This window comes from Heterocephalus glaber, unplaced genomic scaffold (assembly GCF_053883595.1).
Source record: "Heterocephalus glaber isolate CG9 unplaced genomic scaffold, H.glaber_assembly_v1.0 deba00001272, whole genome shotgun sequence".
Taxonomy (NCBI): Eukaryota; Metazoa; Chordata; class Mammalia; order Rodentia; family Bathyergidae; genus Heterocephalus; species Heterocephalus glaber.
Genome location: NW_028258235.1, coordinates 221,536 through 236,727, shown reverse-complemented (window position 1 = coordinate 236,727; position 15,192 = coordinate 221,536). Strand labels below are relative to the sequence as shown.

The 15,192-nt window shown below is 61.1% G+C and overlaps 1 protein-coding gene across 18 annotated transcripts in view; it reads right to left on the bottom strand.

Moving 5' to 3' along the window:
- The window catches only part of Obscn (obscurin, cytoskeletal calmodulin and titin-interacting RhoGEF), a 129,245-nt gene that overhangs the window by 42,731 nt on the left and 71,322 nt on the right, over nucleotides 1-15,192 (bottom strand). For 12 of the 18 annotated variants that reach the window (XM_087211021.1, XM_087211027.1, XM_087211034.1 and 9 more), the window contains 18 exons: nucleotides 14,858-15,124; nucleotides 13,897-14,169; nucleotides 13,086-13,352; nucleotides 12,665-12,931; nucleotides 11,420-11,692; nucleotides 10,801-11,067; nucleotides 9,763-10,029; nucleotides 9,404-9,667; nucleotides 5,914-6,177; nucleotides 5,346-5,609; nucleotides 4,744-5,007; nucleotides 4,172-4,435; nucleotides 3,600-3,863; nucleotides 2,508-2,774; nucleotides 1,849-2,115; nucleotides 1,477-1,749; nucleotides 734-1,006; nucleotides 148-380 (listed from right to left, as the gene is read on the bottom strand). In XM_087211021.1, coding sequence (XP_087067147.1) covers nucleotides 148-380; nucleotides 734-1,006; nucleotides 1,477-1,749; nucleotides 1,849-2,115; nucleotides 2,508-2,774; nucleotides 3,600-3,863; nucleotides 4,172-4,435; nucleotides 4,744-5,007; nucleotides 5,346-5,609; nucleotides 5,914-6,177; nucleotides 9,404-9,667; nucleotides 9,763-10,029; nucleotides 10,801-11,067; nucleotides 11,420-11,692; nucleotides 12,665-12,931; nucleotides 13,086-13,352; nucleotides 13,897-14,169; nucleotides 14,858-15,124 — 4,778 coding nt within the window. The remainder of the gene's footprint in view (nucleotides 1-147; nucleotides 381-733; nucleotides 1,007-1,476; nucleotides 1,750-1,848; nucleotides 2,116-2,507; nucleotides 2,775-3,599; nucleotides 3,864-4,171; nucleotides 4,436-4,743; nucleotides 5,008-5,345; nucleotides 5,610-5,913; nucleotides 6,178-9,403; nucleotides 9,668-9,762; nucleotides 10,030-10,800; nucleotides 11,068-11,419; nucleotides 11,693-12,664; nucleotides 12,932-13,085; nucleotides 13,353-13,896; nucleotides 14,170-14,857; nucleotides 15,125-15,192) is intronic. The other 6 variants (XM_087211025.1, XM_087211035.1, XM_087211039.1 and 3 more) reach the window with 4 other exon arrangements.

The window sequence follows — 15,192 nt, the reverse complement described above, 5'->3', positions numbered from 1 at the left end:
GGCGGCCTCATTCTGACCAGGAGTGCCAACCCATCCCCCACCCTCCGATGGGGACTCATCAGTTCCCCAGCCCCATCTCCTCAAAGAGGTCCTTCCCAGGCGGAACCTGACCTTCCTGACCCAGGAAGGAAGGTCCTGGAGCCCCACCTTGCGCAGGGTGAGTGAGTGGAGCATGCCCTGCTCCACAGCGATGTCGTTCATCTCGTTGGCCTGTAAAGGCACCCCAGCCAAGGTCCAGCGGGCCTCCTGGCCCAAAGCCCTGGATAGCCGGCACTGGAAGTGTGCATCCTGGCCCTCGCTGAGCTGCACGTTCTGCAGGGGCTCCAGAATGGTCACCTCAGGGGCTGGACATGGGGAGGTGTGGGCATCAGCCACCATGTCTGTATTCAAGAGGCACCCATTCAGCAGGGGTCCTGCCCTGCATCCCACCCAAGCTTCTGACAATAAACCCAAGGGTGGGTGTTATCAGCTCCTCCCTAGCCCACGCTGACCTGCCAAGATGCTGGAGGTGACCGGGGCGGGGCTGCCCCTCACAAGGACCAGGAGACAGGGAGTGAGCCCAACACTGGGGAGCCCCCCACAATCCCCTGCCTGCGCCTGGCTCAGCCCTCAGCCAGGACCTCTCCACCCTGACACTCTGGGGGCACAGGAAACAGCCTGGCCCAGGCTGCCTCCCTTGCAGCACCCAGCCTGCAGATTCCCTCCCAAGAGCAGGACTAGAGGCGGCTAGCACCTCGCACGGTGAGCTGAGCAGAGGATGTGTGGCCGCCCACATGGAAGGAGACGGTGCCGGTATCCTCGGGTGTCACGCCCTTCAGCTGGAGGACGTGGGTGCGCCCGTCCCGCACGACCATCTCTGTCACCTCGTTGGCCTGCAGCCGCAGCCCCTGGAGATGCCACTGCACATCTGCAGCCACAGCCTGCGACACCTCACAGCTGAACTCCACATCCTCACCAGCCTGCGCCTCAGCGTCCACCAGCCCCCGCACGATGGTCACGTCGGGCTCTGGGGGACGAGAGAAGCCTCTTGCAGCCCAGACCACACTTCTGCAGCCTTGGCTCTGGGAAGCTGTCTTGGTCACCAGCACCCTTTGCCACCCCACTCACCTGGCACCTCCTGTCCTCACCAGCACCTGCCTCCCCTCAAGCCAAGGGGCCAACCTGTCTGCGAGACAGCGGATGCCCACCCTGCCCAGCACTGCCACCCTCGCTATCCTGGCCAAGCCACTAGATCAGGAAAGCAAGACCCGGAGGAGCAGCTGCCCATGCAGGCCTGGCTGTGCCACCTGCTGGCTGGAGACAGGAGACAGGGTGGGTAGCTGCTCAGGACTACAGGCTCGGTGTACCCTCCTAACATTCCTCACATGGAGAACAGCCACAGACAGGGCAGGGACGAGGAGAAAGGCAGCCTGTGTTCCCAGGGCCGGGGCCACCTGAAGCATGTTCCCCAGGAAGCAGGGTGGCAGGACAGCTCACCATTGACCCTGAGGGAGGCTGAGGTCTTCTGGCTGCCCACTGCACATGCATACTCTCCGGTGTCCTTGGCCTCCAGCCCACGGATCAGCAGCTCACACATGGCCCCCTGGCACCGCATCTCATACTTGGGGCCGGCACACAGCTCTATGCCCTCTTTGAGCCACCGAACTGGGGCCCCGGGCTCCACCTCACTCAACTGGCAGCACAGCCTGGCCATGCCGCCTGCTTCCTGCTCCACACTCTGCAGCTCAGTCTGGAACCTGGGCTTGGGAGCTGGGAGAGAAAGGGACTCTCGATGCCAGGCTCCCAGCTTCCCACCCCAGTGGGCAAATGCCCTGTTGGCTCTCAGGATGATGGAGAGGAGCGGGTTACCTCGGACCGTGAGATGCACCGTGCTCTGCCCGTGGCCTGTGTCACATGTGTAGTCGCCTGCATCCTCCGGTTCTGCTCCACACACTTGCAGCTCAGCAGCCAAGCCTTCCTGCAGCATTTGGTACTTGGCACAGGGGAAGAGCTGCAGGGCACCCTTTCGCCACTCCAGGGTGGCACCTGCCTGGCTCAACTCACAGCGCAGGTGTGCTGTGTCCCCCTCCGCCACTTCCTGGGCCTGCAGCTCCCTCAGGAACCGCACAGGTGCCGCTGCGGAGGGTTGGGGCAAGCATGAGGGCAAAGGAACCAAGGACCTCTGCAGGGTGCAGCCAGGAGGAGTGAGGGACCATGGCAGGGCAGGAAGGTGGCTGCAGACCAGTTCTGGGGTGGCTGGGGAGCTAGGGGTATACCCAGGATGATGATGTGGGGCTGGGTGGCTAAGGCCACCTGGAGGAAGTGCACAAGGCAAGCAGGGGAGGAAGTGGGGAACCCACAGGGCAAGGAGCAGGAGAGCAGGAGCCTGAGCGGCCCAGGCACAGGGACATGGGGCCCAGCCACGGCTGGGACGTCGCAGGTGTAGGTGCGTGGACAGCACCCAGGGAAGTCCACCCTCCCTTTCCTTCAGCAAGGCTGCAGCCTGGCTCCACAGAAGTGGTGCCCACCTGTGACCGTGAGCATGGCGCTAGTGGCCTGGGCCCCACAGGTGCAGCTGTACTCGCCCATGTCCTCCCGGCACAGGTCCTGCAGCATGAGCTCTGCAGTGCAGCCCCACCGGCTCAGCTCCCGGCGCCCGTCAGCCTGCAGCTCCAGTCCACCCTTGCTCCAGACCACTGGGACATCAGGCACCGACAGCTCGCACCGCAGGCTGGCTGTGGAACCCTCCTCTGCCTGCAGGTTCTGCAGCGGCTCCCGGAACATGGCCTGAGGGGCTGAAAGCAGCGGCAGCTTGAGACCCGCACACCTGGCCCAGGGCAGCACCCCAGGACTGAAAAGGGGTCACAGGTCTTGGGGGCCTCAAGGACAAGGGAAGGAAAGAAGACATAGCCAGGACTTCTCCAGTGACCGCCCAGAAACTCAGCCCTCCCAAGGCTGTGTGCCCAGCACTCAGGGCAGGGTTTCCCCTCAAGACCACTCAGGGCAGGCTCTTGTCCCCCAAGACCACACCCGAGGACACGGCCCTGCTCCTCCTGGGCTCCAGGACAGGGCCATGTCCCTCATATATCAGGGAAGGCTGCATCGCCTCCCAGAGCCACCTCTGAGGGCATGGCCATGTCCCACGGTCTCCAGGGAGGGCAGGGTACACCCTTCAGAATCCTAAGCAAGGCTCCGTGCCCCCGGGCAGAGATCCAGAGGTGTGGCAGGCACTAATACCCCACAGGACACACAGCGCATCCACGACAGGTTGCAGAGCTCATCATGAGGACCACCTCCTGCCCTGGCATCACAGTCACCGGCCAGAGAAAAATCTTGGGGAAGCATGGGATGCAGAGCCTCAAAGAGACAGGGGCAGGGGTAGGGTGACTAAGGACCACAGGGAGAGAACTGTGCCACCCACGAAGTCTGGCTGGGAGAGATCTTTCAGGAGATCAGTACAGACAACACAACATGAGGCAGGGCCATGACAAAGGCCAGAAAAAACAGGGCGACACAGCAGAAGACAGATGGGACGGCACTGTGGCAAAGGGAGAGAGGACAAGGCCCAGACACGAAGCAAGAGCAGAATCCCACGTTACAGGGTGGCAGAGGGACGTTACCCCTGACGGTCAGCGAGGCTGAGGTCCTCTCCTGCCCACACAGGCACGAGTACTCCCCAGCGTCTGCCTCAGCCAGGCCACGGATCTGCAGCTCACACACGGGCCCGTCCTGCCTCAGCCTGTGTCTGTCCCCCTCTCCCAGGGTCTTTGTTCCTTTCTTCCACTCCACGGGGGCCTCTTTGCTCAGCACACACCGCAGAGTGGCCGTGGCCCCTTCTGTGGCCTCTTCATTCCTCAGACCTTCTGTAAATGTGGCCGGCAGGGCTGGGGAGGTCAGACAAGCATGGACACATTCACACCCTGACCACATGAAGGGGATGGATGCAGGCACCACGGAGAAGACACGAGAAATGTGCCACTTTCTACACATGCTCAGCAAAGGCTGTGGACCTTGGCTTCCCTCAGTCTAGCCAGAGTACATGTCACAAACAACCAGGAAACATGACAGCGATGACAACGACATTGTGGACGGGAGAACACAAATATGATGAGACCATCATACAAATGGGCATGGAAAGGAACGAGGGATCAGAGGCCAACAAATACAAGTGCGCGTGGCTGCAAGTCTTTACCCTTGATGGTCAGCGTGGCTGAGGTCCTCTCCTGCCCACACAGGCACGAGTACTCCCCAGCGTCTGCCTCGGCCAGGCCACGGATCTGCAGCTCACACACGGGCCCGTCCTGCCTCAGCCTGTGTCTGTCCCCCTCTCCCAGGGTCTTTGTTCCTTTCTTCCACTCCACGGGGGCCTCTTTGCTCAGCACACACCGCAGAGTGGCCGTGGCCCCTTCTGTGGCCTCTTCATTCCTCAGACCTTCTGTAAATGTGGCCGGCAGGGCTGGGGAGGTCAGACAAGCATGGACACATTCACACCCTGACCACATGAAGGGGATGGATGCAGGCACCACGGAGAAGACACGAGAAATGTGCCACTTTCTACACATGCTCAGCAAAGGCTGTGGACCTTGGCTTCCCTCAGTCTAGCCAGAGTACGTGTCACAAACAACCAGGAAACATGACAGCGATGACAACGACATTGTGGACGGGAGAACACAAATATGATGAGACCATCATACAAATGGGCATGGAAAGGAACGAGGGATCAGAGGCCAACAAATACAAGTGCGCGTGGCTGCAAGTCTTTACCCTTGATGGTCAGCGTGGCTGAGGTCCTCTCCTGCCCACACAGGCACGAGTACTCCCCAGCGTCTGCCTCGGCCAGGCCACGGATCTGCAGCTCACACACGGGCCCGTCCTGCCTCAGCCTGTGTCTGTCCCCCTCTCCCAGGGTCTTTGTTCCTTTCTTCCACTCCACGGGGGCCTCTGTGCTCAGCACACACCGCAGAGTGGCCGTGGCCCCTTCCGTGGCCTCTTGGCTTCTCACATCTTCTATGAACCTGGCAGGCAGGGCTGGGAAGGGCCAACCAGTGACTCAGACATGGGACAGCCTATAGGTCTCTACACAGGACAGCAACACACAGGCACTACACACTACCACAGGACCACACGTGAGCAGGTGTGTGCAGATGGGACGGAGGGCATCAGGGATGAAGAGTACACAGTGGTGCAGACAAGGACATGACATCTCCTGGACGAGGACAAGGGGAGGCGGGACATGTTCAGCCGAGCCAGGTAGAAGACAGATGGCCACAGGGTTACCACGGGAGCAGTGCCACATGAGGCAGAAGGTGGTGATGACAGTTGTAGACACCAAGCCACACGTTCATATGCTCACACGTGATCTTTACCCCTGACAGCCAGTGTGGCTGAGGTCCTCTCCTGCCCACACAGGCACGAGTACTCCCCAGCGTCTGCCTCGGCCAGGCCACGGATCTGCAGCTCACACACGGGCCCGTCCTGCCTCAGCCTGTGTCTGTCCCCCTCTCCCAGGGTCTTTGTTCCTTTCTTCCACTCCACGGGGGCCTCTTTGCTCAGCACACACCGCAGAGTGGCCGTGGCCCCTTCTGTGGCCTCTTCATTCCTCAGACCTTCTGTAAATGTGGCCGGCAGGGCTGGGGAGGTCAGACAAGCATGGACACATTCACACCCTGACCACATGAAGGGGATGGATGCAGGCACCACGGAGAAGACACGAGAAATGTGCCACTTTCTACACACGCTCAGCAAAGGCTGTGGACCTTGGCTTCCCTCAGTCTAGCCAGAGCACATGTCACAACCAGGAAACATGACAGCGATGACAACGACATTGTGGATGGGAGAACACAAATATGATGAGACCATCATACAAATGGGCGTGGAAAGGAACGAGGGATCGGAGGCCAACAAATACAAGTGCGCGTGGCTGCAAGTCTTTACCCTTGATGGTCAGCGTGGCTGAGGTCCTCTCCTGCCCACACAGGCACGAGTACTCCCCAGCGTCTGCCTCGGCCAGGCCATGGATCTGCAGCTCACACACGGTCCCGTCCTGCCTCAGCCTGTGTCTGTCCCCCTCTCTGAGGGTCTTTGTTCCTTTCTTCCACTCCACGGGGGCCTCTGTACTCAGCACACACCGCAGAGTGGCCGTGGCCCCTTCTGTGGCCTCTTCGTTCCCCAGACCTTCTGTGAACTTAACGAGCAGGGCTGGCGAGGTCAGAAAAGCATGCACACAATCACACCTCAAGCAAGCAGAAGACATAAAACCCTCCGCACACACCACGTGACAGGTATGCTAAGCTGAATCTGTGGCCTCCTTTGATGCAGCCTCTCACTATTGTGGCCCTGGCTCCTTCCCTGGCTTCCAGGGCCCCCACCTCTCACATGAATCTGCCCCATGGAGCCAGACAGGGTCAGAGACACACTGCGAACCTCAGGTTCTCTACAGCACCTTGGGAGGCAGGACAGGAGGAGAACAAGGACAGACACAGAACCTCACGGGACAAAGCACAGAGTCCAAAGGCCTCCTTACTCAGCTCACACCTCAGAGTGGCCGTGGGCCCTTCTGTGGCCTCTTGGCTTCTCGTGTCTTGCACGAATATGGCAGGCAGGGCTGGGAAGGGCCAAGCAATGACTCAGACATGGGGCTGCCTGGAATTCTCTCCACAGGATATGGAAGAAGAAAGAGCCTCATGCTGCCAGGTACCACGACACAAACAAGTGAACGTACACAGATGGTGAGGGAAGCAAGTACCTGGGCAGAAATGCCCAAGGCAGCGGGAAGAATGGGAACGTGAGCTCATCCAGATGACTGTAAGAGGTAAGAGGTGCCCAGAGGACCGGAACTGTGCCATGCACAGAGGCAGAGGGATCATGTGGAGACACAACGCCACACAGGTCCACAGGGACACGATCTTCACCCTAGTCAGGATGCCTAAGGTCTTTTCCTGCCCACACACACAAGTGCTCCCCAGTGTCTGCCATAGTCAGGCCCTGGATCTGCAGCTCACACCCAGCCCCATCTCGTCTCAGGCTGGCTCTGTCCCCATCACTGATGCCCTTCATTCCTTTTCTCTACAATTCACAGCACCGAGTGGCCGTGTTCCCTTCTATGGCCTCTTCATTCCTCAGACCTTCTGTGAACCTGGTGGACAGCACTGAGAAGGGCCAGAAAGCCAGAAAGTCACACCACCTGAGCACACGGAGCAGATAAGACATGCAGGACAGAGCAGGCACAAAGTGCAGCAGGGCAGAAGCCACGTGCCAAGCCATGGAGCAGTGACTTGTGCCTCCCTTCACCCAGCCTATGTGCCACCATGGCTGTGGTCCACCCATGGTTCCCACAGCCTCTTTCTCTGGATGAATGTGGCTGGCAGGGCTTAGGAGGACACAAAAAACTGATCTCTGCAGATCAGGGGGCCAGGACATGATATGGCAAACACTGCAGAATGGAGAACGAGGAATAAGCATGGATACATGGCAGGGAAATAGCAGTGGAAAGCAGCAGACAACAGGTGGCCTGGTCCCCTACATGAAGGCCACTGCTGACACAGGAAGAACTCACACAAGGACAAGGACACAGAACACCCACACACCATGGCACAGGTGGGTATAAGCATGGACCACAATGATCTTCCCTCCCCAGTGTTTTGCATGGCCTGTCCAGGAGCGGCCAGGCTGCTCAGTGGTCATAGCCATGGTCCTTTTCTATAGTTCCCTGTGGCACAACTGGGCAGCTGGGGGACAAAGGCCACACTAGGCTGCCTGAGACTGTCCCACAAGCTCACACATGCTCTCGCTTCCCAGGTAGCCTGACTGAAAGGGAAGAAGCCCCCTCTCTTCCTGGGACTGTCATCCTGAAGCAGGTGGCCCCAAGGCCTGGTCTTGTGTTCAAATGCAGGTGGGCTCCCCAGTGAGCAAGCAGATGATGAAATTCACAGATGAATGAACAGCAAGGCCCCATCTTTGGCACGTGGGAAGTGGTCAAGGAGGAGCAGACACAGCCTGGCTCCAGACTCTGAGGCCAGGGGCTGCCCCTGGCCACCAGCCCAAGATTGGGCCTCTAGTGTGCCCAGCTCCATCCATGTGGCGGCCTCCTATGCGCAGCAGCTCTGGGCATCTTCAGAACTCTGTGGTCCAGAAATGCAGCCTTCTCTAGAAAGGTCACAGCAGGTGCTCACCGTCCTCAGCCCTTCCCGGGACATGACCCACTCTGCAAGCTGCCGACGTCCTCCATCCTCCTCCTCCTCAGCAGCAGCACCTCTGGGGATCAAGGGAGGGAGTAGCTTCCCCTCAGTCTGTCTTCCCAATGTTCTGCATCCACGGGATGGGCCTCAGAGGACACATCCGTCTGTCGCCTCCTGGCGGGCCCCAGGACACTCGGTGCCATGCCCCAGAGCATGGCACAAACTTCATCTGCACAGGTGGAAGTGGCATGGCCCAGGTTTCTCCTCACAAAGGCGCCCAATGTCTTTGCACACAGCAGGCTGGCCACACAGGCTCAGGCAGGCAGATGCCATTCCCAGCCCAGAATCCTCTCATTCATTGCCTCAAGGAGCCCTTCCTCGAGGCGGAGTGGAAGCCACAAGAGTCCCTTGTGCCTGCAAGGGTTTCATTCCTCCACATCCTTGGCTTGCAACTGCCTTCATTTCCTCTGCTTCCCTGCAACATGTGACCCAGGGCCTGATCCCCAGGTGGCCAGCCACAGCAGCACAGGGGTCCCAGCTCCCTGACACACAAGACAAGGTCCTGGTTGCTCATGACTGGGAACCCCTCCCGTCCTAACTGTAGGCTCAGGCACCGAGTGGTCAGACACAGTGCTGGCCAAGGGCAATGACCGCTACCACACTCAGGGGCCTGGGGCCCCACAACCTCGCCTCAGTCTGCACCTGCCCATTCCTGTGGCCTCTTCCTCCACCCAGGGGTCACCTTGTCCACTCAAACCACAGTGTGGCCACAGCCCCTTCTGTGGCCAGTGCAGGCCCCAGACCTCCTGTGACATGGGCAATCAGTGGGGGCAGACACTGTGGGGAACACAGGACTTGAGGCAGGGCTGCCAGAGAAGGCCCAAGACAGCCAGAAGGTCACTGGGTTGGGTCACAGGCAGGCCCTGTTCCCCCAGCCCGCAGGATCCGCCCACGCCGTGGTCACACTGGGTCCTGCCTGTGGGCCATGCCTCCGTCTCCTGCCTGCCCGTTTCCTGCTGTGTCCCAGGACCCATCACTGCATCTTTTGCTAACTGGTACTCCTCACTCGTCCATCTCAGACCCGACCCCCAGGGAGCTGGGAAACAAGCCCCTCCTCTGCTGGGCTCCGAGACGGGTCCTGTGTGGCAGCGTGAGAAACATTCACTGAAGGAACAAAGCAGAGCTGTGGAAACCACAGCACAGACAGACACGGGGAAATGCTGACACCCGGCCACATGCAGTCATACCCTTCACAGTCAGCGTGGCCGAAGTCCTCTCCTGCCCACACACACATGAGTACTCCCCGGCGTCCACCGTGGCCAGGCCCCGGATCTGCAGCTCACACACGACCCCGTCCTGCCTCAGGCTGTGTCTGTCCCCATCCCTGAGGGTCTCTGTCCCCTTCCTCCACTCCACGGGGGCCTCCTTGCTCAGCTCACACCGCAGCGTGGCCGTGGTCCCCTCTGTGGCTGCCTTGTCTCTCAGTCTTCCTGTGAAGTGGGCCGGCAGGGCTGGGAAGGGCAGAAGAGACAGAGATGCCACCTTTGTTCTGTGCTGACCAAGCGGCCCCAACGTGGCCATGGCCAGGGCAGACAGGGACACTCACCCTTCACAGTGAGTGTGGCCAAGGTCTTCTGATCCCCAAAGGAGCAGGAATAGCAGCCACTGTCCAGGGGCTGCAGGTCCCGGATGGCCAGCTCTAACACGGCACCCTCCTGGCGTAGACTGTACTTGCCACTGGACCTCAGGATGTTGTCCCCACGCCGCCACTCCACAGGCGCAGCCACGGATGACAGCACACAGCGCAATGTGGCTGCCCCACCCTCCAGCACCTCTACATCCTTCAGGGTCTCCTGGAACCGCACCGGTAAAGCTGTGGACAGACATGGCTCAGCCCGGCTTTCAGTCAGACCCTGCTTGGGCTGAGCTAGGGTGGGCAGGGCTCTAAGAGGGGCCAGGGATGCCCGAGCCCCAGGGAGACAGGCATGGGTCTGACAGCACAGGGCAAAGGTCAGTGTGGCACAGGGGAGTGGAGAGACAACGTCACAAAGCCCCAACATGTGCACACCAAGCCTCCCCCCAGGGACCCAGAATGGGACTGTGCTTGGCAGTGTGGACTGAAGCGAGAGCTACTGCAACATGAGGTCACTAGAGGTAGTCCTAATCCCGAGACTGGTGTCCTTAGAAGAGAAGATCAGGACAGAGACACAGACAACGGCCATGTGGGCCACAGAGAGAGCGGTCAGGGGAGAAGCCAGCCCCCAGCCAGGTCAGCCCCAGGCCCCAGCCTCAGGAACCAAGAGACAACCAGTCCCTGAGAGTCAGCCACCCATCTGTGAAGGCAGCGTAGAGCCGAGCCAGGAGCAGAAAGAAGACCCGAGGGGTCAGTGCACATGGCTGAGATGCACATGGGGCGAGAGACCCTGGCCACACACGCCCAGAGACCCGGGCAGCGCAGGCGAGCCCTGCACGGCGAAGGAGATCCCGAGACCGGAGGCGGCCGAGCAGGCCGGAGAGGCACTGAGGCACGGACCCCCAACAGGGTGCCGCAGCGCTGGACGGCAGTGGGCGCTGGGCTCGGGGCGTCCGCCCACCCCATGCTTACGACCACGTGACAAGGCAGGCCACAGACCCTGGGGCTCACCGCGGACCCTGACGACAGCGCTGCTTGAGGCGCCACGGGCCTCACACTTGTACCGGCCACTGTCCTGCAGGCCAGCTTCAGAGATGACCAGCTGGGCCCGGCCACACTCATAGCTCAGCCGGCAGCGGGCGGAGGGCTGCAGCGTCTTCCCGTCCTTGGTCCAGAGCACGGGGCTGTCCGGAGCAGTGGTCTCACAGAGCAGAGCCAGGTCCTCTCCCTCCATGACGGTGGTGTCCGAGAGCACCCGGGAAAAGACGCTCGGCTTCTCTGGGACAGAGACACGGAGTGCACAGAGAGTTGGGCTGACTGCAGCACAAGAGAGCAGCAGGCTGGGTGGCTCCATGGGCCCCCACCCCTCAGGGGCTCAGCCAGCATGCACCATGTAAACCAGGAGTCCCAGGACCACCCAGCAGGGCTCTTCTGGAAGTAGTTCAGGCCAGCACTCCACGCCCACTACCAGACCCAGCCCACACTCCCAAGCCAGCTGCCCTCGCTGCCAGGTGAGCTCAGTCGCCCCTCGCCTATGTGTGAGCTGCTGTCCCTCTCCACGGGCTGCACTGAGCCAAACGCATTTAGTGGTTTCCCAATCACAGCAGCCCCAACTGGAACACCAACCCACCTGTGACCCACAGGGAGGCTGAGGAATGCTGGTCACCCGCTTCAAAGTAGATGGTGCCCGTGTCCTTGAGCGCCAGCTGCCGCAGGATGAGCAAGTGGTAGCCCCCGGGCTGGGCTTTGACCTCGTGGAGCCTGTCGGGATGCAGGGGTGTCTGGTCCAGAAACCAGCGCACAGGGCTGTAGTTGGCAGGGGACAGGCGGCAGCAGAAAGTGGCTGAGGCGCCCTCCTGCACCTCGGCGTCCTCCAGGGCCTCAGTAATGTGCACACTCTGGCCTGCATGGGCACAGACAGGTGGTCAGAGCCCCGCCAGCTGTGGGGAAATGTGGCTCTCCCCAGACCCAGCAAAGGGCTCACGGCAGCTGGCACTGACTGCTCAATGAGCCCACGCTGACAAAACTCAAGTCCTGACGTGGATCAGAGCTGAATGGCCCAAAGTCTTTGTTTTAGGCCAACCTCCAGGTCCCAAACTCCTCCTCCCCCAGGACCTCTGTGGCATTGGCCTGGTGGCCCAAGCTGCCGAGGACCAGTACTCTCTGGCCCCACTGGGCTGTGCATAAGCCTATATGCCCAGCTGCGCCTAGGTCACCACCACCCACGCAATCAAATTTGTGTCACCAATGCAACCGTGTGCAAAACACAAGTGCTACTCTACTGTGCTGCAGGGTGCTGAGCTAACCTCCCGCTCTGCACTTACAGCCATTCTCCACCCTCACTACCCAACCAAGACCCCTGCCTGGTCAGGGAACCTCACCAACAAGTCCCCCACTCCTTCCTGTGTCTGCAAGACCCACAAACTTCAGGCCCAAGCAGCTCAGCTACATGCACCCTTTCACCCCCACAGCCTAGGACACACCCTCTCCTCCCCATGGCAATCTCCATGGTTCCAGGGGAGAACCACCAATGACAGTCACACTGATGGTCGGCCCTCCCTTGGGAACAGCCGAGGCTCCCAGCTGTCAACACATCCTGGTGATGCGTCGTGTGCTGGCACACAGACAGCACTGGCTTGAACCATGGCGAAACCCACAGAGAGCAGACAGATGTCAGATCAAAAAAGGCCATCGACAAGAGCCCACAGTCACCCTATCATTTCCTCCACCTGCAAGGACTGGAGAAACTGAGGCTGGGCCAGTGCAGGACCATTCAGAGTGCCAATTTCTGGCCACCTCAGAGTCTACAGGGTCTGCTCGAAATGCAGCAGCACCCGAGCCCCTGCAGGGCCCTGCTCTGGTGTCCCCAGCTCACCTTGCACCTGGAGCCGAGCCTGGCACTGGGCCTGGCCAATGTCACAGGTGTAGGTGCCACTGTCGGCCGGTGTCAGGGCGCTGATGGTGAGCCTCAGGACCAAGCCCTCCTGGCTGAGCGCGTGCTTCCCCGAGGCCCGCAGCTCCATGGTGTCCTTGCGCCAAGTCACAGTGGCTGCCGGCTGCTCTGTCTTGCAGGTGAACACAGCCGTGCCCTGCTCCTGGGCCTGCAGGTTGGCCAGCTCCTCTGTGAACTGGTTTGCCCTTCCTGGAGAGCGAACCCGAGCAGGGAAGGTAGAGCTTGTACACGCTGCACCCAGCTCACGCACCCCTGGCCCTGCCTGCTGGCCGCAGAGGCACATCCTGGGCCGTGCTGGCGGACAGAGGCCGTGCAGGCCGGGCGCAGGTCCCAGGGCACTCACCCTCCACGCGGAGCTTGGCAGTGGTCAGGGCAGCATCTGTCTCGCACACATACTCGCCAGAGTCCCTGAGGGAGGCCCCACGCACCACCAGCACTGCCTGCACGCCCTCGCTGAGCACGTCGTACTTCTGCCCCTTCCGGATGGCCTTCCCATCCTTCAGCCAGCGCACAGGGGCACCCGCCCGTGACAGCTCACAGCTCAGCACCACATCTTCCCCTGGCTCGGCCTGCTGGTCCTCCAGGGGCTTCACGATGGCCACCGGCCTCTCTGGGGAACCAAAGGCAGTCAGTGAGGCACCACAACCTGAGCCACACGACCTGGGCCACACAGCCACGGTCACAGTGCAGTCACAGCCAGGACGACCCCAGGGACATCTGCCACCCGAGACCCAGGGATGCCAGGGAGGCAGGGGCAGTGGCACTCCACCCCAGCCTCCTTCAGGGCCTCCTAGGGGTACCAGGGCTGGTGGTCGCACATTGGGCTCCACTGACCTGACAAGAATGCAAGTCAAGAGCACTAACTCCAAACCTCGACAGCAACTTCCAGCCAAGTGCAGGGCCAGAGGATGTGAGTCCAGCATGCCCAGCAGTTCTGTCAGCCACGCGCATGAGCCTCTGGCCACGTGGGGCAACTGAGCCACCAGTCAGAGACCAGGGCCCCAGGTTTCTCCAGAGTCTCAGAGACTCTCCAAGAGCAACCCCTGCCCCCAGCAGGCGCCTCTGGGTCCCCGCATCCTCCAGAGGAGCACTCACCAGGGCAGGAGACGGTCCCCAGACCCCCGAGAAACAAGCCCTGGGCCCACGGCACCCACCTCTGACGAGCAGTGAGGCCTTGGAGGTGAGGCCCCGCACAGAGAAGACCACCTCTCCGGTGTCCCCCACCGCCGCGTCCCGCATGGTCAGCATGTACTTTCGGCCCTGGCGTGCAGCCTGGAAGCGGCCAGAGCTGCCCACTGTCTTCCCACCGACTGTCCACACGGCAGGGTCGCCCTTGTTCTCGTGGGACAGCACACATTCAAAGGTGTGAGTCTCGCCCTCCAGCACCTCTGCGGTCTTCAGCCTCTTGGTAATGCCCACGTGCAGGTCTGCAGGCCACAGGATGAGTGCCATCACACAGACGCCGGAGGACGACGTGGCCTGAGCACATGCAGACCCACCCGAGTCTGGAGGGGCTGATGCCCAGGGTGGCCATCCTCACAGGGACAGCTTCCTGGGCCCGCCCTGTGTGTAGATGACCAGCGGGCATCAGGTGGCCCAAGGGTTAGCACCACCCACACTGCACAAGTGAGCACCACGTGGAGAGTCCCGCAGGGCACGAGGGCTGCCCACGGCACCTCCTCATCATGGTCTCTTCTCAGTGTCACCACCACAGCACACTGACTCCACCCTCCCCAAGCCAGCGAGCTCTGTGGGTGGAGGTCAGGGCTCGGGATCTGGGCCAGGTCGGTGCTCCAGCCCTGCAGTTGGGAACCAGCCCACTGAGGGTCAGACAGGCTCAAGAAGCAGGACTGGGTACAGTGACAACTCTGGACGTGGGCATGGCCGGCTGCCACCCAGTGCCCCTGGCCAAGAGGCCTTCCCACCACCTCGCCTATGCCTGTCCTCAGATGCGTCCCATGGCACAAAGGAGGTCCCACCTCCCTGTCCACCACTCAGTGTAGCTCAGCCCTCACACAACACAACAGGAAGCCTCCCATCTCCTTCAGCTGCCCTCAGCTCAGACAGTGGCACATGCCATGGGGACAGGGAAGAAGGCCACACTGTGCCACGCACCATGCACGCTGACCCGGGCCTGCGTCTCCTCACTGCCCACGTGGCAGGTGTACAGGCCGGCATCCTCGTGGCCCAGGTCGCGTACCACCAGGCCGCGCATGCCTGCTGTGTGCAGGAGATCATACTTGGCTCCGGGGCCCAGCTCCACACCATCCTTGCTCCACACCACATGGGCCGTGGGCTCAGACACTTCACACTGCAGGGCCAGCGTGCCACGCGCCTCCACTGACACATCATCCAGCACCTTCAGGAATACCACCGGCTTCGCTGTGGGGATGGCATGCGGGTGGTGAGGGGCCTGTTGGGGTGAGAGGCTCCACAGACCCCATTGAGGA